Source organism: Hesperophylax consimilis, chromosome 14 (assembly GCF_061612785.1).
Source record: "Hesperophylax consimilis isolate HC1 chromosome 14, BYU_Hcon_1.0, whole genome shotgun sequence".
Classification (NCBI taxonomy): domain Eukaryota; kingdom Metazoa; phylum Arthropoda; class Insecta; order Trichoptera; family Limnephilidae; genus Hesperophylax; species Hesperophylax consimilis.
This window is the reverse complement of record NC_142849.1, coordinates 6,789,614-6,814,773: the sequence shown is the minus strand read 5'-3', so window position 1 is coordinate 6,814,773 and position 25,160 is coordinate 6,789,614. Positions and strand designations below refer to the sequence as shown.

General features: G+C 33.5%; 2 protein-coding genes across 2 annotated transcripts in view; both read left to right on the top strand.

Annotated features, from left to right (window-relative positions):
• cysu (peroxidase homolog) overlaps window positions 1-16,820 on the top strand; it is a 90,302-nt gene extending 73,482 nt beyond the window's left edge. Inside the window, exons 8-15 of the mRNA XM_089639194.1 lie at window positions 300-378; window positions 917-1,062; window positions 4,166-4,407; window positions 5,781-5,913; window positions 7,569-7,731; window positions 12,491-12,790; window positions 13,499-13,645; window positions 14,334-16,820. Coding sequence (XP_089495320.1) covers window positions 300-378; window positions 917-1,062; window positions 4,166-4,407; window positions 5,781-5,913; window positions 7,569-7,731; window positions 12,491-12,790; window positions 13,499-13,645; window positions 14,334-14,478 — 1,355 coding nt within the window. The 3' untranslated portion in view covers window positions 14,479-16,820. The remainder of the gene's footprint in view (window positions 1-299; window positions 379-916; window positions 1,063-4,165; window positions 4,408-5,780; window positions 5,914-7,568; window positions 7,732-12,490; window positions 12,791-13,498; window positions 13,646-14,333) is intronic.
• A 5,763-nt stretch (window positions 16,821-22,583) lies between these two features.
• On the top strand, window positions 22,584-24,151 carry LOC149417831 (protein N-lysine methyltransferase METTL21D-like). The gene is made up of 3 exons (XM_089639468.1): window positions 22,584-22,905; window positions 23,033-23,231; window positions 23,903-24,151. The coding sequence occupies exons 1-3, from the start codon at window positions 22,643-22,645 to the stop codon at window positions 24,140-24,142; spliced, it is 702 nt and encodes a 233-aa protein (XP_089495594.1). The 5' UTR covers window positions 22,584-22,642; the 3' UTR covers window positions 24,143-24,151.
• The last annotated feature ends 1,009 nt before the right edge of the window (window positions 24,152-25,160 follow it).

Here is a 25,160-nt window from a genome sequence, read left to right as displayed (position 1 = left end):
ACGAAATTCATAGGGGTCCAGTTAAAACAAGAATGGTGTGATGTCTTGCAAAACCGTATCTTTTGTACGATACTTTTTAATTTATTAAAAAAAAAAGTCATAGACGTTTGTCATTGGAAGTGGTGGTCATTGGAAGACAGGGGCAGTTATAAACAACGTTTGGTTTGAAGACTGTTATATCATTATAGCTGATAGTTTAGCAATGGACAAAGCTTGTCCTCTATGATACGGTAGTTGTCTTAAACCAACTATTTTGGAATCTTCTTGAATGCAACTAATTTATACATCTTTTCACACAGGTTCTCGTCAACAGTTCAACACGCTGACCGGAGTTTTGGACGGCAACACCGTATACGGAGTAAACGAGAAGTTCTCTAGGTAAGAAAACATTTCTATACCCCGTGACACTAAAATGATAATTGTACGTAAGTAGATAAAAGGATAACACTGATACCTCCATTCTAACCTTTGCCTCTTTCTCGTAAAATTGGGTGGAAAATAACAACGGGGCTCTCAGCGGCAGGACCACAGCTATTAAATAAGATATTTTGGCATTGTTACAAAAATCTTTTATATATATAATTCTAGAGGTTTTACAGGGCCGGCCCTGTGCAGGCGCAATTGGAGCAGTTCGCTCCTTGCGCCGATTTCAAGGAGCGAAGAGGCTGATAATACCTAAAACCTAATACATCGCCCTTGAGGTTCTTAACTGCGTCACTCTCCGTTTGGCTCAAGAGCCGCATTTAAAAAATCCCGCCCCTACCTTAACCCATCTCACAACGCTGCCCAAACGCGCCGTAGCATAGTTCCACTACCTTTACTCCTTATGCATGGGTGCTCTTATTTGATATGTAATATAAAAACTTTATAATTACAAAAAAAATATTTAAAAATGAATTCCTCTTTGACCTTGCAGGAAGCTTCGTTCAGGAGTTGGAGGCCTGCTGCGCATGAACCCTGTATTTGAAGAGTATGGCCTTAAAGACCTTCTTCCCCTGAAGTTGGACATCCCTGATGAAGGATGCACCAGACCTAACAAGTCCATGTATTGCTTCGAAGCTGGTAAGCATAAATACATTTTCTACTTATAGTATATATAATTCATACATGATATATTGCATCTTAGCAGTTGACGCGTACGATCAAGAAATAATAAGTAAGTACCTGCTTACATTAATTCTGGGCATATCATGGTAATATAGTATTAGATAATTACGCTTCTTAAAATTTCATAAGTACTACTGTTTCAAAATACATTACTGTGGTGATCTTGAAACTTGACTGCACCAGCTTGTTGTGGTTCTTCTCTTAGAGATTAGTGGATGATCTTTGTATAATATAATGATGGGTTGACTTAGAATAATACATAATTTAGGTACATTATTTACACTTTATAAATGTTACATTGAAGGAAGCTACTGGTAAAAAGAGATGAAACAAAAGCAGACATACCATTTATACGAGACGTCATAATCATGCTATCTTTTCATAATTTAGACCTCCGTTCATTACAATTATATACCTAGCATTAGGTAATAACTTTACGATATAAGGTATACAACAAACTATAATGCTTTTTGGTTCTACAAATCGTTGCTGATTTAATTTTTTTATGGAAATTATTAATGAAAGCGTTCATGTAAAGTCGAAAATCAAGTATGTGGGTGTGGACTCAAATTATAACTAAGAAAATTCATGAGTCTAACCAATCTTATATTCATTTAATCTCTTTTTTCTCTCTTCTCTCTATAAGACAAGTGAACCCACGTTTACGTGATGTTATTATTTCATTGCCTGCCTATTTCACGATCCGTCTGGGAGGTTTAATGATTGTAATTATTACCATTACGTATGGAGAGATTCTAGAGAATTTGCATATCAAATCACTCAAATGTCTTTGTGCTTTGTGCAATGCATTACAAACGTATTGCGGAGCGAGTATTCCGAAAGTTCCGTGATTTTTTTATTGAAATCTAATTGGAATAATTGCTTAACTTTGTGTGCTATTTTAATGTCCAATATCAAAATGCTGAAAAACGTACGATAAAATGAATGTTTTTATTAAATGCCGAATACAAAAATGGTACATTATTAATTATAGGTACCATAAAATAAATGTCTAAATAGTGTTCAATGTATACCGACATTTTCCCTGCCTTTATGATAAGAGGGTACCTAAGTAATAACATTACAATAAAAAATTTTTAATGTATATTCCAGTATATGTCAAACAATTACATTATATATAAAATCTATTACGGTATACCAACTAGCATTATTTTTTGTTTTTGTATCAAAATTTTAAAATATATATTTCAATAAACGTAGATTCATCGGCATTACTACAACCTAACCTAACCCAACTACCTCTTTTATTAGGTAGTATTTTTATTATATATATATATATATAATAGAAAACTGTTATATGAAATAACAGTTTTCAAAATACAATTTTTCGCAATATTTTTTTCATTGTGTAAACCGGTGCTCGTGCTTAAAATAAGTGCTCGATATAAAAAAAAAGTTCAATGAAAACAAATATAACAGTCTTAATAAAATTTTTAAAAATATCAACTAATGTAATAAATATATGAAAACATGAATACCAAAATTACAAAAGTATGTAAATACTTATTAGTGTTTTATAGATATTGTTAAATGATTGATGATTTTGTTATAAATACAAGCCAACAATAGTAGGTACTTAATTACAACTTACATTTCAACAAAGTATAGTAGAATCATTTGAAATAAAATTATGCACTATACATATGAGTATGAGGAAATGGAAGTTTTGCTACTATGCAATGATTTCGGCTGGGTTTTTTAAATATATTTTTAGTTTTTTCTTGAAAACCTATTCTCGACCCTGGCATATTTGAACTTATTCTTCATCAAAAAATAAAGTCTAGATTTTTTCCGATTGCTTAAAAGTTTGATTGTGGGATGATTTGGTGGCTTTGTGCTTTCTCCCTCCTGCAACATAGGTCTCTTTAAGACCAATTTTCACCAATTTATTTAATTATTTATATATACTTTAAAAAGATGAGAATATCTGTATTATACGGGAGATACTGACAGTAAATAGATGTAATCCATTTTAAAATAGGTACAAAATACAAAATTGTATAATTGTGATTACAAGTATAATGAGAAAATATTAAAAATAATTTTAAAAAAATAACTATATGTGAAGCAATATTAGATTAACATAAATTAAAAAAAAAATTACAACAATACTACATATAAGACAAAACATTAAAATTAATTTACCAACGCTACTCTAATTTGAAGGAACCCCTTCCTTCTGTCGTCCGCAGAGCATCCCTAATTATGACAGACCCCGAGGTGTACTTCATATCCTCGCGTGTGAAATTAATATCTCAAACAACAACAAAAAAAGTTACGCTAGTAGTAGAGTGTCAACAAGTGGAAAAAGGACAATTATTGCGCAATAAGAAGGTATGTATTAAAAGTTATCGCACACATATCACCTGGACACCAGATCAGTATTCAGTTCAGTTCAGTTCTTTGTATTAAACTGATACTTCAACGCAGTGAATCAGGGATCGTAATGGATCGGCTCACCTCGTCTCGCCTCGGACAAGCTAGTGAAATGAGGCGAGGAGGTGGCGATCCGATGCCGAGCTCACATAATATTTTTTGTGCGATAACCATTCAGAAATGACTAGTTTTTTTTTTGTTTTTTTTTTAAATTTAAAAATACGCTAAGTTCATATTATAATAAAGGTTTTTGTTTTTTCTATGACTGACTTCAATATTAGCATCATCGATAGTGGCACGAAATAGGTTGCGTGAAAAATTGGAAAAGAAATATATACTGTTTCTGTCTTGTTCCCTTTATACCTCGTATAGGAGTAGTTATAAAGTTTGAGATGGGTTTAAATTTGTAAGTATTCTAGTGTTTCCAAATGATGCCAGTGTTATTTTCGAGTCTCTGCCTCACTGCTGGGGATTAAGGAGAGTGACGTCCATTCTAATTGCTCTGGTGAAAAAGGTTCCTCGCATGATCCTGTTACAGATGGAGAGCCATGGATATCATTTTCCCAGATGCTAGTGATAATTAATCTTCATGTTCTTCTCTTATCTTCCCTCCTAGACTGGTCTAACATATAATACGATTCATTAAATCTTTTTTTCCCAGGTGAGATCCGAGTAAACGAGCAGTTGGTCCTCACCTGCATGCATACCCTGATGGCTAGAGAACACAACAGGGTGGCCAGGGGACTGGGGGAGGTCAACCCTCACTGGGACGACGAGACCGTCTTCCAGGAGTCCCGAAGGATCATCATCGCTGAGATTCAGCACATCACTTACAACGAGTTCCTGCCCATCCTACTGGGGAAGGAAGTCATGGAGAAGTTCGGACTACTGCTGAACAAGGAGGTAGATGAATACATTTATTATAAAATGATTACTTACTTAAACATTCAATACAGTGAAACTTTTGTAATCATTTTTTGCATTGGCTCTTCAATATTACAATTTTTGGTAGGCAATTCATATTTTTAAGCGATTATACGTACTAAAACTTATTTTTTTTAGTTTTCATGTTGCTTGGACGACATCTTGAATTATTTTAATGCAGCCCGAAATAAAGACACGCTATGGTTTTTCCATCAGCGCTACTTTAGCTAAGCTAGTGCTTCTTTAGCCAGTAGTTTCACAAAACTTGAAATATTCATCAATTTTCAATATTTGAGTTCTGTAAAAGTTCGATTCAAGTTCTGTTATCCATTGGCCAGTTGTTTAACAGAACTTGAATCGAACTTTTAGATCTTGAAAAATAATTTTGAAATTTGATGAATTGTTCAAGTTATGTAAACAATTTTTGCCCTAAATACCTACGTAGTAAGCGGGCATAAATATCTAATCTCTGCATCTCCTTTAAATTTTCCGGCTTCTGAAACGGTTTCAATAAACAAATGTATTTAATTGAATTTTTGTATATGTTGGATCTTCAAGCATAATTCCAGCGTTTCGTAAATTTACGTGATATGTGACATAACAACTTTTTCAATAGACCACGGTCCTGTAGAAATTAAAACAACGTAGATACTAAAAGGCGACTACGACTATTGTTCCAAGGAAGTAGTATGGAGACTTTTTTTAAAAATATTTTAGCTACAGTTTAGCTACGTATGTAAAAGTTCAGTCTTTTCCTTGATAGAAAGTTTGAATATTTATGCTGTACATAATAACAACTTAAGAGGAAGCTACAAGCCAAAAATGTCTATATTCTTGATGTACCTTATATTGTAAGTAATAGGCATTAAAATTGCTCGAGTTCGATTCAAGCACAAAACTAGTTTTTATTTATTTTGTAAATAATTTTATTAGAAAGCAAAAAAGCTAATCAAGTGAAACTGTCATAGATAATCTTAGCTATAATACTGTATTTTTTCTATGTTGTTTCCTTTATGCGTTCATACATTTCTATTGAAAAAATATTTTTTTTAGTAGTTTACGTTTATATTTTTTATTGAGTATTTTATTTATATTCTACTCAAGTGAAACGATAGTAAAACCTTCAATTTATATAAAACATATTTTTTTGTATTCATAATATACACCAATTCGATATAAAGATTAATCAAAATAGTGATTTAGCAATAAGTTTCGCCTTAAGCTTTCTGTTGTGAAAAAACTTGAAGCAGGAAAATAAGTCCCGGCGCATTTCTAAGACCTTTTGTAATTGGATGTTTTGTGTTAATTTTGATTGATTGTATTGTGTTTATAATGAGTTGTATTGTCTGTAGGGTCACTGGGATGGTTACGATGAGAACGTCAACCCAAGTGTAATCGACGCTTTCTCTGCCGCCGCCTTCAGATTCGGTCACTCTCTGCTGCCAACGGCCGTCGAGAGATGGTCAAAGGCCCACAAATTTATCTGTAAGTGACAAAGATATTAGAAGAACGAGATGTGCTATGCGCAGTTCGTACTGAGTGGAATTGTTTTGCCGAGTGTCGCCGGTTTTGTTCACCAATACTACTGCACACCTTCGCTTGCGCTAAGGTATCCGCACTAATACATAGAACAGATTTCTGTGCGTACACGTCCCGATACCGTTCAAAGTACCCTAATTAGGTAGTACTCCGGCTACGGTCCGGCGGCCAACATAGCATATCTCGTTCTTCTAATATCTTTGGTAAGTGACCATTCATTATTTTATGTAGACATGTTATTACAATTATCTCGTCGTCATTGGCAAGTTTCGTTGCAGAGTGGTGTGAGCTGTTGCTCTACACGGAGAAAACTTACTGATAAAAAATATTAAGGCCCCGTAGTAAGCGTTCAAAGATGGTTTGAAAGGGAGATGTGTAAATACGAATGTTAGAGGGAGCGAGCTAATATTAAAAAAACGATAATAATTAAACGAAAATGGAGAAAATATTTAATAAAACACGACTAGTTTGAAATAGAGGAAAATCTTTCTACAAATGCTTTAGTTGCATTTAAAGATACACTGTGTATTTTTTCATGCCCATATCATATTAAATGACTTATGAATCAAAACGTGTTTTTAATAATTTTCGGAACTTACTTTGCTATTTTTTTAACGAGGGAATTTCATATAATTAACGTTATTATCTTCAAAAGTAATTTTATTTTTTTGGAACTTCCAAACATAAAGAGTTGGTTGCGGGGGCTTAAGAATCTCTTTAAATTAATCGTAATCCGGTTAAAATCGGGACTGTTTCCTGTTAGACTTTCAGTTAGATTATCGCGATGTTGGAACACGTGTTCATAAAAATTATAATATTTACCCATTTCGTCATTATATATTATCAAGGCTTAGTGCAGGTGCATGAAGACGTGTTCCGGTATATTAGGAATGTACTAACAGTTTAATAGGAAACGGCCTGCGATCCCTATTTTAACTGTATTTCGAATAATGTGAAGATATTTTTAATAAATCAGCAACACTCATTTTTATCCGTGTAGGCTCAAGTCACAAATTTAAATCTCTGCGAAATTCATTTGTTTATACATAGAATTCAAATGGGATTTTTCCGGTCTAGGGAATAATTAAAACCAGTAGTTCTCTGAACCTTCGTTTCCAAAAATGTGTGTTTTTAATTTTTTTTATTTAAAATTAAAACCAAAATTTCCTCTTAAATTTTTGTAAGTAGGTACGTAAACACCTACTTAGGTACTTAATTATAAACCATAATATATTTTACATTTTTTTATCATATCAGATATATACATTATAGGTACAACTATTAAATTAAAAGAGAAAAATAACAAGACTAAAAATAATATATAAAATAAAATAAAGTGAATAAGATAATAGGTAGGTACCTACCGAATAAAGAAAATAAAAATATGGTATTAAAATATATCTATTCAAAATATTTAAATAAACAAGTTCCCACACGAGTAAAATTTATGTTTTAAAATAATTTAGAAATATATATACGTATTATATAATTAGTAGGATTACAAGCAGTTTCATATACATACGTATTCTGTATTGTATAGTTTTGATTTCCTCTGTTAATATGAATATGCCCTTTTAATATAAAAATAATAATTGTTTCAGCTTCCAAGCGCCTGTCTGATCTGATTCGTCGTCCCTTCGATCTGTACCGCGCCGGTATCTTCGACGAGTACCTGATGGGTCTCATGAACCAAGTGGCTCAGGCCATGGATGACTCCATTACTCAGGAGGTCACCAATCATCTCTTCAAGAAGCCTGGAGCGAGGTAAACTATTAACCAAATACATAGTTTATCCAAATTTTGCATTGTCTATCACAGAGGTTCCCAAAGTGGTCTATATGGACCCCCAGGGGTCGATATCGGCATGCTGGGGGTCTATGTCAGCGGGGAAAAAAATTGAGGGTCCACGAGATTCAAATGGGGGTACATACGAGTGAACCCCCATTTACCTCAAGTCAACATTTAGGAGTTCCGTAAATGACACATTTTTTTTATTTTATTTATCTATAAATATAAAGTTTTTTACTTGTATTTATCGACATCTGTCTCACTAGGGTACACCTGTGTCGAGACAGACGTATTCAGATACTTAAAGAATATTTACATGCATGACTAAATCAAAATCAAAATACAAATTACAAAGTTGTATACATTATAAACTATGGATTCAATAGATAGATAATAGAAAGAGTAGGTACAGGTACTACAATATTGTAGATATATGTGTAATATAAATGCATTTAGTTGGAGGACGTAGTTACAAAGGGGTTTATATAAAATTAATGATTCTTATATTTTATTTTGTATTTGAATTGTTGTTATCGTTTACGTGTATTTACATTAGACCTAACACAAATATAATAGACTGAGAAATTATATTGGTATATTGGTTACGTGTATTTACATTAGACCTAACACAAATATAATAGACTGAGAAATTACTTATTTGATAATTGTATTTTTATATTTCGTAAAGTTGTTAATTGAAGTATATAAATAGAGTCTACGTTATAAGTTTGAGGACATTTTGACTATGGAAATGCAACATTGAAGAATCGGATATCATGTGACAAGAAGAACTGACCGGAATTAGACAAATAACTTAAGGGGCAGTTCTGTAGGGCTTGCTACAGAAAGAAATTCCCGTTGCTTATCCTGCTTCATTTTTTTTGGTGTAATACCTCACAAGGGTGCCCTGCCTCAGGAAAATTCAATATTCGGCAGGCAGGGGGTCTACGGAAAAAAAATTTGGCAAGTGGTCTACGAGGAAAAAAAGGTTGGGAACCTCTGGTCTATCACAATCCTTATCAGCGACCATCCTTGTCTTGACTGCATGGCTGGACATTACTAAACATTACTTTAATCCATGTTTGATATTTTTTAAATGTTTAATATTTTTTCAGTTTGTTAAAATAAGTGTAAATTTTAAGCTAGTTGGAACAAATTGCAACCAATAAATAAACTAACCTTAGTAGTACATATGATGATGTAGATATTAGTAGTTGAGTAAACAGTGTAGACTTTACGTCCAAAAAAGTATGTTCCTAATTTTCCCGTTTAAGTTAAATACCTATCTACTAATTACTAATCATTTCGCATTTGAAAAAATAATTACTAAACCCCTAAGCTGTGTGTTTTTTTGCAAAATTATGTTTTTGTATATTGTACCGTCCTAAGAGATAATTTATAAATAAATAAATGCATGTACTTTTAAACAAATATTCCTTATTAATAAACGTATTTTAAATTTTATACCACTTATAAATAACCATTTTCCCTACATTGATATTTGCTTATCAGTCGTTTAAAATTTAAAACACGCTTATTAGTAAGGCTGAAGACAGAAAAAAAATTACCCTACATTAATGGTTGTTTATCAGTTAAAATTCATCAGTAAAAAATTAAAACACGTTTATTAGTAAGGCCCGTATAGGGATGGATTCATACGTATGTCACTTCTGGACAAATTTACCCCTAGATTCTTACCCACCCCACATACCTTTTTCCTTCTCGGAACTTCCTCTCCTGGCCCTGAGGGTATTTTTTTCCTCAGGGCATCCTGTATGGAGTTAATGTTAAAAAAATTGTCTCATGGTAAGCGGTAGTACCTACCTAAAAAGATTATTAATATGTTGTTTACAGATTGTTGCAGGTTTTAAGAAACACTATTAAAATAAACGAGATAAAATATACGAATAAGGTCGATCTTTTCTCCTTTAGCAGCTGTAGCATTGTTGTATTAGCGATTTATTAAGTCCATTTCATTATTATAATTCTGCATTGTTTCGTCAGGTAAACATTTATACATTATTCGATTGGACGTTCAATGCCATTCCTGCAAGTCCTCGCCCATTCATGGTCGGCTGGATACAGGTTATTTTCTGGGTTATTATTTATTATGCAACGTCCTTGTTGATCTCGTTGCATTCGTTACCTCGGACTCTGGAACTTGTTCTGAAACTTCGTTGTTTTGGCCGGTGACAAGGACATTGTAAGACACCTGACCTAGTAATGTGGAAAGAAATGCATACAAAAACAAGTACCTAGTACGTTTTTTATAATATCTGTTCATATTATAAAAGAATTTCAAGGAAATTTCGATTGTCTGCGATAAAAAATAACTATTATTGTCTTTGACCATGCACCATAAACTATAAGATCAAAAAATATTAGTCGTGCTTTCATGGAATACTGTAACTATGGACTACGAGCCTACCAAGCACGACTCTAAGCTAGTGACACGCCTACCGCCAGTCGACCGACGACGTAGCGCTGACGAGCTGGGTATCGATTCTCCCATCCAGGCCGCTCGTAATTGCCGTCAAAATTACATAAATTGGTCGAAATTCTTATTCTTGAGTCTCGTCGAAGATACACACGTACGTATGCCAAACGTCATAAGTCCCTGGGCCCCGATTCTCGACGAAGTCATTTCACTCGAACAACGAGTAGTTCAACCCACTCGTTGTTCGAGTGGAATGAATTTTGACGTTTGGCGTATTTAAGTATGTACCTTAGACAAAACTCAAGAATAAGAACGTTAACCTTTTAACGTGTAATCTACGAGAGATTAAACAACTTTCTATCAAAAAAAAAATCGTTCTTATAATATATAAAAAACAATATGGCTTTAGGAAAAAATCAAACACACTTGCGGCAATAAATGACTTAATCAGTAAACTTAGAAGCAGCATTTATGGTGGAAATTATATTTTATCCATACTAATTGAACTTCAAAAAGCCTTCGATACAGTAAGCCATGACATACTTCTCAAGAAACTCGAGAAAATTGGTGTAGTTGGTCCTGCTCTTAATCTATTCAAATCATATCTTAGCAACAGAAAGCAATTCGTTAGCATCAATAATCAAAATAGCAACCACCTACCAATAAACTACGGAGTTCCGCAAGGATCCATACTAGGACCACTTCTGTTCCAAATGTATATAAATGATATCTCCCAATTAGATTTAAACGGTGATATTTTTTTATATGCAGATGATACTGCAATTTTCTACTGGGGTAAAGATTTAAACATCTTACTAGAAAATGCACAGAGTGACTTAGACAAAATTAACAGTTGGCTCCAATCAAATATATTAACAATGAATGTAAAAAAAAACAGGATACATGATTTTAAGCTCAACTCGTAAAATAATTCCTCCTCATGTACCCTTAAAAATTGAAAATAACAACCTGCAAATCCTGATACAGGAGAAATATCTTATAATGGCTGTGCATTAATAAACACCTAACTTTTAAACAGCATATTCAAGATATTAAAGATAAAATCACCCCCTTAATTAGCGTATTCAGCCGGATATCATATCTGTTACCAAATAAAATTAAAAAAGGTCTATATTATAGCCTCGTACACTCACATTTAAACTACTTGGTTGAAATCTGGGGAAATACATCTGAAACATATATAAACGAACAACAGGTAACACAAAACAAAGTAATCAAAAAGCTATTTCACTTCAAACCTAGAACATCAACAAAAAAATTATATATTGAAACAAAACTATTAAAATTAAAAAAATTATATGAATATAATACATGTCTCCTTATTTACAAAATAAATAATAAACTCATACATACAAATACAGAACTCATTAAAACGTCCCAAGTACACACACACTTTACACGGCAACACGATAAAATACATTTAAACACCATATATACTCATTATGGCAAGCAATCCATTGGTTTCGAGGGAAGTAACATATATAATTGCCTCCCAGACGAAATTAAACATGAACAAAAGTATAGGTAGGTACATTTAAAAAAAAATTGTTAAGTTTTATGCTCAATCAACAAAACAATGAAAGTGAATAATATCGGTGTGTAATATATTTATGTGTAATATATATGTTATTTCTAGTTAAATAAGTGAAAATGTAATTTTCTTATATCTAGAATAAAAAAAAAATAAAATAAAAAAAACCAATGTATGTACTTTCAACGGCGATTGCGAGCCGACTAGATTGGAGAATCGATACCCTGGACCAAAGGGCCTCGTACGCAGCGCGTGACACTATGCATCTCACTATTTCCAGCCGTAGGTAATCTTAAAAAAACAGTTTGCCTCTGTGCAGTCTGTAGAGTGTCACAGAACACTCAAGTGAACTACTTTTTATCGCTAAATGAAGACATAAGAAACACGAACCCAAATGTTTTGTTATACTCGTAGGGTCGATTAATAGAGTAAAAAATACTATCTACCTATATCTACCGTTAGTGGGTACGTGAATGAAACCAACGAAGATTTGGTCTGCCGACCTTCACCCAGAAAGTTTTTAGTATATTTAAGAAATGTTGATAAACAAATAAAACTAACTAATCAGTCTAAACACGATTAAGATTTATAATCGCTGTTCAACTTTTTTAAAGAGATTTCGTTTATTAATGATTTCTGTCACCATTGTATGTACCCAAACCTTTCTAAAAGTAAAAATTAATATGTAGGTAGTAGATACCCTAAAATTAATATAATGAATTGACGTAATTTTTTTGCCTTATTAGATTCGGTATGGATCTAGTATCTTTCAACATGCAGCGCGGCCGCGAGTTTGGCCTGCCCGGCTACATGGAGTTCCGCAAGTTCTGCGGCCTCCCCGGTGCCAACTCCTTCCAGGAATTGTTCGGATCCATGCCCAATGAGACCATCCAGAGATACGAGTCCATCTTCGAGCACCCCAGCGACGTGGACCTCTGGTCGGGCGGAGTCTCAGAGAGGCCACTGCCAGGCTCCATGCTCGGGCCCACATTCGCCTGCGTCATTGCTACGCAGTTCTCCTATTCAAGACGAGGAGATCGTTTCTGGTAAGTTAATTTAAACGTATGACAAGCGTACTTGTATATTTTGTCCCCGAGAAAGTTGGGGAAAAAATAATGTGGGTAGGTTCTGAAATTATTACATTTTAAATACTTCAACATATATTGTTTTAAAAGTTAGTTTTCGCTGTTGCATTGACACTGTAATAATTCCTAGCACGATTGTAATGGCGCCTTCAGAGACATCTAGATTCTAAACAACAAGAGAGAATACTTACAAGACCCAAAAGGTCACCATTGAAATAATCTTTCGCGAAATAAAAACTTTTTGGTGACGTCAAATGCTTAGACTTTTGACTCCTTCAAATTGAATCCTGGATTTTTTCGTCAATCCTAATAACATTTACTGCTTTCTAAGTAAAAATACTAAATAACTTTCACCAAGGTGAAATTTAGCTACTTCCATAAATATTATCAGTCCCTAGTAATTCACGTCCAGTTCTAAGACTCTTCCACCTTGATTCAATCCTCTTCCACGTATTCAGAACACCCATTTGTTGGTCTGCCTATAGGGGGCTTATCCTAGGAAATTCTTTTAGTGAAGATTATCGGTGTAAAAAGTACCACCTGGCAGTCTTTGAGACCTACATAATCTCAAAATAGTTTCTTGCTCACCAAACCAAACATGTTAGTTTTTAAACCTGCGTAGTTAACCTTTTCAAATAAATTATTTTTATCACGTATTTTCCTGACCAGGTACGAACTCCCCAATCAACCTTCATCTTTCACCCCCGAGCAGCTCGCCGAGCTGAAGAAGGCTCGCCTCTCCAGAGTCATCTGTGATAACACTGACATCATCGACACTGTTCAGGTGTATCCTATGGTGCTGCCGGATCATGAAATGTAAGTTATTACTTTGAGGTTGTCTCCTACAACGAATTTCGTGTTTTTTTTTACAAATGTGATGTATAAAGTGAGATGATGCAGAAGAAAGAATTTTTGGAAAATTCCGAATTGTCAGATATTAGTTGTCAAAATGTAGATTTTTGCGGCCGGCCGAAAAGCATGTGACTTGCGCGGCGGTACTGCAGCACTACCATGTGAATTATCAATAATGAACTGTCCTGCGTGTGACTTCACGGGACACTATTGCATACTTTTTACCAATGTTCACTTTGAAAACTCATAACTTCGTCATTTTTAGAGATTAATGTCGTTGCTAACTTATACAGTTTGCTCGCACCAAAAACCATGTTTTGTTAATATCTTGGCTTTCACTTTAGGCATCGTAATGTTTTGTTTGAGGTAGGTATTTCATAATTGTTTATTTTTACCTTCCAAAACAGGATTTCGCAAACTCTTTTTTTACTATTTTTTTAATACGGGGTTTATATTAACCAGTAATACTTATGATTTGATTTTTTTTTTGAAAGCTCTGTTTTTGTGTGAAAATCATCTCAAGGGCGCTTTATGACTTTATTTATTTAATAAATAGACATCTAACTAAAAACTTACAACTAAGATTTATTGAAATCCGAGAGTACCAGCAGAAGGAGAACTTTTGTATAACATTACTTGACTGTTTATTTAGCAATCCAAGAGTACCCTGCAGAAGTGGAATAATGCCTTCCATGGACTTCACCAAGTGGGCGGATTACGGAGGCCAACAAAATATACCATCCAACCCCTACGTGAGTAACTTTGGCCAGAATCCCTTCAGTCATGGCAAGAAATAGGGCTTCCTCCTTACTCTTCGTAAGGCTCGTATTTAATTAGAAACAGTGTACTTCGTATGTCAGTTCAAAGGAATTATCCATTTTTACCTGTAGCTATATCTTATTATCAGTACTTCTTAAAATTACCAAGGATTATTCAGAAACTTTCATTTACGTTTATCATTCAATGTTTTGCGCCACTTTTTAATTGGTTTGCATTTAATAGCAGTTTCCAAAAGATATATTCAAATATGTTCTAAATCTTTTGAAAATTGTTGACTTTGTCATCGAAGTTTTGCTAAACATTTCAATTCTACCACTCAACAGCATTTAAAAACAATTTGCACAGTTATATTAAAAATTGTATTGGAATCAATATCTTCCAGTTGACAATAATTAATATAATGTATTATGAATTTCATCATAGGTTAAAAAGTCATTTAGTTTGTAAATCTTCATTTTATACAAGAAAATCTATTTCTTTCTCCCAATTCCGCCATCTACTTCTCATCATACTCTTTTCTCTTCATCACTAATTCTAAAAATTCCGTAAAACCCACAAAAATAATTTATTATCCCAAAGAATCTTTCTCTTTCATGCCATAAATTTGTTTAGTCTCGATTTTCTATCCCAAGCATTTTAGTTTTTTTTAATAAATTATCACCGTAGTTTTTAAATAAACACTAAAGTTTTTACAGCACCCTCCATATTTCACTTAGGCCCGGTATATCAGGATTATAAGCTTGGCTTGGTTGGAATGTTGAGCTTAGCACGGCTTGGAACATTACCGTACATAGGTCGGAAGCCTAGATATCAGCAATATTACACGTATTGTCTATGATTTTATTAGAGGAAAGTATTTGATTCTCTATGCTGCGTAAGTGGTATATCTATTCTTCTAACATACGCCAATATACTAATGTTAAATAATATTTGTCTTGCTGTGGTCAATGCACTATTCATGAAAAATTCCTCACATAAAACCTTACCAGATTATTTGTATATTTTAGATTGATTATCAATTAAAAACATCAACATCCCCCCATGTAACAGTATATACTGATAAACTTATCCAATTTGCATATATTTCGATGACATTTGAGTACGTAAACGTCAAATTTGACATTTGTTTCTGCTAGCGCCTCGGTGTCTAAAGAGAGAACTATTCTGCAGCTTACCAATTCAATTTTCGCGAGAAATGTCGCACATTGCGAAGATACGGACAGACTGATATACCGGGCCGTACTATTTTTGTAGTCTAAAGTTCACATTATCTCTGCATGTTTCTCAATTTTTTCATATGTCATGCCACATTGTACAAGCTTTCTTTCTTTACAGCAAGTAGTTGAGGATGAAGCTGAGAATCTAAATTTATTCAAGTAGAAATGCTGCTTCTTCACCACTTCATTCATATCACTGCACTTCACCTTTCTTCTAACACACACAAAAAAATCGCTCAATCTACCAAACAATAATAATATTATAATGAAAGACATGCCGTACCTTTGTTTGAAATGTTATTTTCCTATTTGGTTAGTTTAAACTCTGTTATATTATTAATTCACTTTAACATTAATTTTACTTCTCTTTGGATATTCAAATACAATAGTTTAAAACATAATATTTGCGGCCTGTCTACGTTTTATTATTATGTCTTTCCGGTGCACAAAACCTTTTCACAACAATCATCATTATAAGGTTCACTTTCTACTTTTTCGCATTTTTCCGCACCCGTATTCTCTTATGTTGTGCCCTTTCTACCTCTTTATTTCTTATTTAAACTTCATTCACATGTGTCATTTTTTGATAATCATTCATTGTACTCATTGGTTCACCATTACATAATGTTTTTCGATAAATATGTAATTGAGACGAAGTCTTAAAAAAAACTGCCATTGTTTGCATTTTTATTCAATAAATGCAATTTTTACCATAAAGATAAATAGAAGATTATTATTGTAAAGGTTTATTGGAAAACTCTATTCATTATGTATCATTTATTTATAAAGTAGTTTTAAGTTTCATTTGTATTGTAGAAACCATTCACAACCATTGCTTTGTCGATTCATCTTAGATAATAAACATGTATAAATATACGTTGCTGCCATTTTTTGCATTTAATATTTTGATCTGCAAAGTCACTGAACATAGATAGAGGTGGGCAGAAAAAAATACATCTCTCAAATGACAGCTTTTATTTGAAATGTGTATTAAAAATATTTTAAAAGTAATACTTTCTCAGTATATTTTGCCCATCTCTGCCACTTGCAAAATTTGTGCAGGTACTTTTTTTTTAATTAATTAAAACCTGCAATGTACATTATTTTACGTAAAATGTAAATATATCTAATATACATATATTTTATACAAGAAAATGTTTGTTTTATTATGTCCTCACTTATGCCCGTTACACTTATGTAGAAATAATGTAATTTATTGGTTTACACCCTACACCAAATCATCAACATCACGTAGTATTTGTAAGTATAATTATATAAAGATGGTGCACAAAATGATTTAATTATTTGAACCGATAACTCATAATTTCTTGATTTTTTTAGGAAAGAGAAACACAAGTCACCTATCCAAATATAACGACCCCAGACAACACCACTGCAGATGATACCGGGAATAAAACTACTATAAACCTACTAGAATTAATAAAACCTAAATCATCGGGACATTACAAAAATTCGTTACGCCGGAAAAGACGTGGCACCCTAAAATTTAATACTAATAGCACATTTGAAGAGACCGTCAATAATACAAACAAAACTAATGACATTATAAATACTTCTAATACTACTGACACGACCAAACATACCGACGTTATTACCGACTCGGAAGTGGCGGCTATCACAGTGACTGAGGTGACTGGGAGCCACAATACGGGAAACGAACATTTGCCAGAAACCACTGTTCCAAACGACCAAAGAGATGAAACAGCTCCACAAACGTTTACATTACGAACAGATACTAATTCAGACCCTGGTTTTAGAAATAGGTACTTCCAAAACAAATTTGACGACAAACAACAGGTAAGTCAGAAAAGCCCACGAGAACATTTAAAACTTGTCAATCACAATATAAATGTGGATACTGATTACAAGTTTATTCCAGATACAGAAGAAAATGGCAAGATTACAAAAGAAGAGGGAAGCCAACCAATTACCAAAGAGTTCAACAACCACGTCTGGAAGAAAAATAATTATAACAAAGAGCGCTTTGGAAAACACAGCATGGGATTTGGCAAAGACAGAGCGTACCAACCACATTTTCCAGGTACATTTGCCGACGAATCCGACGAGTTCGACCGCAGAGTTAAAGAACGACATTCCAACGGTGATCCAGAGCGACGGTTTAGAACTGGTGCCAGAGGTCCCGATGGTGCCACCAGTGGTGTCAATGGCTCTGGGCGTAATGCAAAACTTACTAAGGGGATTCGTAAAACTGGTAGTTCAAGCATGGAACGTCTAAATACAAAAGAAAAAGATTTTCAAGAAGATGGAGATGGACAGAAAGATGAACAAGGCGATAAACACGGTGACGAATATGAAGATGAACACGGGGATGAACAGGAGAATGAATACGAAGATGATCAAGAAGGCGAACGCGAAGATGAAGATATAGAGGAAGAAGATCAATTTGAGAAAAAAGCATCAGAAAAACAAAATCTTGAGTCTGAAAATGTAAAAGAACAATTTGAACATGTGCCTTTAGATTACAATCATGACAAAGTTCAAGAAAATAAAAAACAAAATCTCAAATCTCGATTCGAAGATCAAAAAATTGTATTGCCTAAACTAAATTTAGGCGATACTAGTGTTAGCCTCCCAGAAATTAACCTTCCTAAAATTATTTTTGAAGTTTATAACCATAATTATTTCGACAGTTTACGGAGGATGAATAAAAGAGGGAAACCATCTGATTATGTACATGTAGACAAGGACGAAAATGAGGATGATGATGAAGAAGACGTAGAAGAAGACGAAGAAGAAGACGAAGAAGAAGACGAAATAGAAGACGAAGTAGAAGACGAAGTAGAAGACAAAGAAGAAGAAGACGGTGGTCATTACTATGGTAGATTTAATCCCTATAAACGTAGTTCCGACACAGATGTGCATGAAGAATATGAGAGTCACGCGCCCGACTTTGAAGAAAATTATAATCCGGATGAAAATCCATCAGGGGACATTAGTCTGGAGAATCCGAATATCAGACTTCGGTATGGTAAAAATCTGGAAGACGAAAATGAGGATAATGACGACGAGACAAATAAAAAAGATGAAGCCGATGTAAAAGAAACAAGAAGTGACAATGTAATAAATGACAACAATAATAACAACTTATTGAACCGTCGCTACAAAAGACGCAAAAACAAAAAGCGAAGAAACAATCGCAATTCTCAAAAAAATAATAGGACGGATGAAAATTATAATCCGGATGAAAATTCATCAGGGGACATTAGTCTGGAAAATTCGAATATCAGAATTCGGTATGATAAAAATCTGGAAGACGAAAATGAGGATAATGATGACGAGACAAATAAAAAAGATGAAACCGATGTAAAAGAAACAAGAAGTGACCATGTAATAAATGACGACAATAATAAAAACTTATTGAACCGTCGCTACAAAAGCCGCAAAAACAAAAAGCGAAGAAACAATCGCAATTCTCAAAAAAATAATAGGACAGATGAAAATTATAAACCGGATGAAAATTCATCAGGGGACATTAGTCTGGAAAATCCGAACATCAGAATTCAGTATCGTAAAAAATTTGAAGACAAAAATGAGGATAATAATGACAAGAAAAATAAAAAAGATGAAACCGATGTAAAAGAAACAAGAAATGACAATGTAATAAATCACGACAATAATAAAAACGTATTGAACCGTCGCTACAAAAGTCGCAAAAACAAAAAGCGAAGAAACAATCGTAATTCTCAAAAAAATAATAGGACGGATGAAAATTATAATCCGGATGAAAATTTATCAGGGGACATTAGTCTGGAAAATTCTAACATCAGAATTCGGTATGGTAAAAATCTGGAAGACGAAAATGAGGATAATGATGACGAGACAAATACAAAAGATGAAACCGATGTAAAAGAAACAAGAAATGACAGTACAAGAAATGACGACAAGAATAAATACTTATTGAACCGTCGCTACAAAAGTCGCAAAAACAAAAAGCGAAGAAACAATCGTAATTCTAAAAAAAAGAATAGAAGACATAATGACACTGAAAATGTCAATGAAATAAATACTAACGACGAGAGTAGTGAGAAGAAATCCCAACATGATGAAAATAAAAAGGAGGAAGATCATAACGAAGAAAATATTGATGAAAATGAGCACGAAAGAACGGACACAAAAGTCTCTCCGGTAATAATACATCTTGCCAAAGAAAATGATAATATAAAGAAAGTACGAACTAAAAACAAAAGACGAAATAATAGTAAGGTTTTGAAAAATAATCCCCATGACGAAAAAGACATCAGTGACCTTGTGAAAGAATATGTTAGCTGAAAGACTGAAAAATCAAAATTATTAATGGCATGTTGTGTTCTATTAAAAATTTTCCTCGTTTCTTAATGTTTTCTGTTTTTAGAAACCCTTTATAAACGATTTAAATTAGTTCAAATGATAAACCTAGTAATTCTTACAAATTTTATGATCATGTTGTGTCAGAAGCAATCAAAATAAAATGAGGAATAGATACTCTTCTATTAAAAAACATTTAGACGTGTGTACCACAACATTTGGAGGAAATATTATTTTTAAAATCAATATCTTTAACGTAAAAGATTTTAAGAATCATTGTGGCAACACTGTTTATCACAACATAAATGATACTCACTGCCCGGGAAGTTACCTGATTATTCAAACAAGACGTTAGCACTATAGTGGAAAATATTATTTTCCAGAATATACTTTTAAGTGGAGACGGGAATGTGCTATAAAACTATTTATTTAGTAATTTAATTAGTTTAGTAACACTTCAAATAATATGAAGTTCAAATAGAATTACGTGTAGACTGGACTATTGCCAGGTGGCAATTGCAAAAGAAGTAACATTAAAAGTACTTCAAACGAAACATGAAAAATATCTAATTCTTTTTGTCACTAGAAAAATCTCGCAGGAGCCATTGAGGTATATAATATTACGTGAAAAGTTAAAATATTATTAAAACGTACGTCTGGTATATTATGAGTATGCAATTCTCACAACTCTAAAATACCACGGCCGAATGTAAAAAGGCATTAAATATTTTTCTAATCTACGAGGAGCACATTAACGTGACGATGTAAAATTTTATTAAATTACGCCTGGCGTATTTCAAGTTTGCAATCTTCAAATCTCAGTATTAGCAGAATCACATCTAAAAAGGCGTCGATGTAAAATTATTTTCGATTGACATACAAGAAGACATTGATATACAAGAACCAACCACTGAATATATTTAAAATTTGGTAAAATCTACCTGGAGCACATGAACCTGAAGAGGTAAAATATTATTTTAAACTATGCCTGGCGTACATAATGCTGAAATAGGCCAAGCCATGATGCGTACAGCGTAATTTGTCGCTTACCTTAGGTCTGTATAAGCGCGCTATATTTTCATGGATTGGCATATTATTAATTTCAGCGTATCGATCGCCATACATTCGCATTGGTTATGTATAGTGAGAGATATGAAGAAATAGACAAAGCTATGATGCGTATAGCGTATTGTGTCGCCTACCTTATACTTTGCAGAACATATATTAAAAACGTCAAAATAAATTATTGTCGATTTTTTACCACCTAAAATATGAAAAATTTACCAGGAGGACGCATGAGCATAAAGTGTAATCTAATAGTATAAGTATCTGACTGCTTGTACAGTTTTGACTGATGTATACGGAAGTGGCGTCCTCTGTTATTTAAAAAAGTAACCATTTATGTTTTGAAGTTTTTTTTTTGGTTTTAGGCATTTCACCCTGAAAAGAGTGCTTTGTGAGTTTTGAAGTTGAAACATAAGTTAAACGCGATGCTCGTTATATTCTACGTATTCATAGATGGCGTTGGTTAAAAACGGTTTTTGAATTGAATCATGGGTACAATATTGTATTTGTATGTCTTTCTCGAAAGGATTGAGTTTTTAAACGAACAAAACTACTTATTCATATTCATATTGCGTATGTACGGAAAATGTTCGTGCACATCTTTGACGCCGTGCCGTATGCGAAACCATTTTAGAACGTGAAGTTTGTGACAGTACCACTGTCATAAATTGAAATGTAGTTCTCAATAATAATTATCAATGCTGTGGATTACAAGATTGTTATTATTATCAATACTTTCAGATATCTGACATATTTTGAATTCTGTATTCATCGACCAAATACAATATACGATGACCGTAATTAATTAATATATAAATAGAAATTATTTGCTATCAATGCTAATAGCATACCTAACTTTAAAAAAAATACTACCAGAATACATCTACAGTTTGTCAAAATTATTAAATAGTTAGATAACCGTTATGTTTTGTATAATTTTAGAAATAAAGTAATTTAAACTAACTCGTTTATTCATTTACGACCCAGTTTTATTCCTTTCACTGTCAGGAAACAAATTAACATTAGTGCCAGCTGCCAACCCTATGCGAATCCCAACTGTGAATCCGTAAAAGACAATATATACTTTTGAAGTTTTTAATTGACACTCAGGCACTTGGGAGAGTAATAAATGTCTGTGGATATTTATTACAAAAACTCAAGGATCCAACATTTTTTTATGAATAACTTTTCATATTGCTGTTATCGGAGGTTAACCATTATCAGGTCAAATTTCACCAGAGGCTGCAACCTGGAACTCTTGTCCCGGTCATGATTACACAACCGCGAAGTGCTGCGTATTTCATAAATAAAAAACATAATTGAAAAAAAAAATGGTTTCAATAATTCTGGCTGAGAGCAAACGCAATGCGCCATTATTAATTTGTTGGGCAATGTACGCAAGCACCGCAAAAATCGTTGATAATTTGATTGTCTAGTAACATTTTTTTCAGCCATAGAGAAGTCAATTCCATTCCATAGATGTTGGTGGACATCCGACATAAACAAAACGTCACAAACGAACGTCATTTCATCTTCATAAACATCATAAAACTTGTGTTGAAACGACGTCATTATGTCGGTTTATAAAACTCAAAAAAGTGTTTCTCACGGGGAATTATATCCCAGAATTCTGGATATCGAAGTGTGTTCAAAAGCATTAACTCTCTACCAAAAATTGGAGGGTGATGTAAGCTGTGTGGTCTGGGACGCCTCTATAGTACTTTCGAAGTATTTGGAGGTTAAGAGTCAAAAGACCGAAAATTTGCTCAATGGTCTCAAAATCTTGGAATTAGGAGCTGGAGTTGGCTGCGTGGGATTAACTGCAGCCACTTTAGGGTATGTTCATTGAATATAACCAAGCATTAATACATTTGCGCTAAGCATTGGCTGAAAAAAGGTCATTATTAAGTATTTATATCCGTATGTAAACAAAAACTCTTAGAATGTATTGATTTTACCGTAGAGCGGAGGTCATACTGACGGATTTACCGGACACGCTCCCACTACTTAGATGCAATATAACTGAGAACAAGGGTATCCTTGGGAGCCAGGGAGGTTTTGCTACCTCTGAATCTCTCTCATGGGGAGACATTGACTCGGATATCATTAAAGATATGACGTTTGATTACGTTGTTATGGCGGACTGTGTATATTATGAAGAGGTTTGTGTCTTTTATTCCTTCTGCATGCTATAAATATACTCGGTGTTACATCACAATATTGATTTCATAATATTAATTCATCGGTACTCATAGAGCAGGGATAATGCATTTCATTGCATATTGCTGCACATTTCTTCAGACTGATTTGTGGAAGGTTTGAAAACTCGGCTATCATGGAGAGCATTCATTTCTATGTTCCTGGTGATTATCTCCATCACCGACAGCATAGACTGTTCTCCCGGCCTGCAGGACTAACTTGCCTATGGTCATGCCGGTGGGGAGAGCAATCTTGTTGTTGAACAGAATCAATTCGGATATCCACATTTTTAGCATCAATGACGTTGCCTTTAAAAGGCAAGCTATGTTACTAGTATAGTCGATATAATCACTGTCTATATTTATGTAAGAATTTTCCTTAATGAATTTATTTAAAAATGCATCAAAATTAACAATTTTGTAATGTTTTTAAATTTAATAAATAAATTGTATGTCACAAAGTTAAATCTTTCTGTCATCGAGTAAGTACAGTACACAAGAGAATGAAACATGCCAAAGATTATCAAAGGCATTTCGTTCTGTTGTCTTTGTTATGATTGATACCTTATAGATATCGCTGAAGAGCTTATTGCATCGAGAAGATTTGAGATTCATTTGGTCAAATCCTATTTCAGTCCATTGATCCATTGATGCTGACCATTTGTCACATCAACCAGTCCGTGCCACACAAACCCAAGTTGCTCATTGCCCAAGAGCTGAGGGACTCAGATGTTCAGAAGACTCTCTGGAAGACTTTTTACGAAAGGCTGGAGCAGTCCTATCACATAACAGAAGTGCCACCGAGTGAACAACACCCGCAGTACTTCAGTGATGATATACTCATTCTTGAATGCACCAGGAAGGAAGAGACATAAAGCCAGAAGCCTTCAGAACTTTAGGTAATCGATGTATTTAACACAATAATAAGAGATGCTTTCTCATAGCCATACTATCGTACAATAGTTTTCATCCTCATGTTTTTTCTGTGATAATTACATTCATAATAACAAAACAGTCTTCAGATATCTTTTATATATTATTGTTTTTGAAACATTTTTTTTAATAAACAATGAATAATTACGACACATTTTATGGTAACTTTAAATTAATGTTTTTTTGATGTCCTAACAATATTTTGTAAATATGCATAAGATGTCTAGTTGATCAAATCGTAAAGAGGACCCGAACATATTGCCTTATTTAAAACTTTAGTTAACTTTTAGTAAACCTAATTAAAAATAAACAATTAAATATGTAGTATAATTAATGGCTATAACCTTCAAAAGTTATTCCAATAAAATTGATTCAAAGCCGTCTTACTGTGCTATTTCCTATAACTCACTGTATTTACTTACAATAGCCCAGTCCTTTTAACATGTTCACAAGTGGTTGTCGTTGGATGTTTGGTGATGTCTCCTGGTGCCACAAACGGGCCGTGAGGGCATCTGAGCATTTTTTTCTATCAAGGCGGGACAGTCACATAATGAATCAGTGTTTTACCACCATGTGTTGTAATCTTATGCATTTTTACCCAATATTAACAACAAATTGTGACAAATGTACAAGTAATGACTTTTGGGTGAAATCACAGCATTTATTTTAACATTTAGTGATTTTGAAAAGTAGCATTCATAAAATCATTAATGCCGACTTATTAAATCTTTGACTTGTCATGCACCTAACTTTTATTACGTTTGAAGATACATAGCCATATGTATTATAAATCAGTCAAAGAAAACTATCTTTGATGCATTGTTTATAAAAACAGTATTAACAAAGCACAAATAATAATTAAAGCAAGGTACACTCCAATTCCTAACATAACATTATGGTATGTATCTTTATTTGGTAACAATCATTTATACACAATTATATATCTATTTACATTGATAG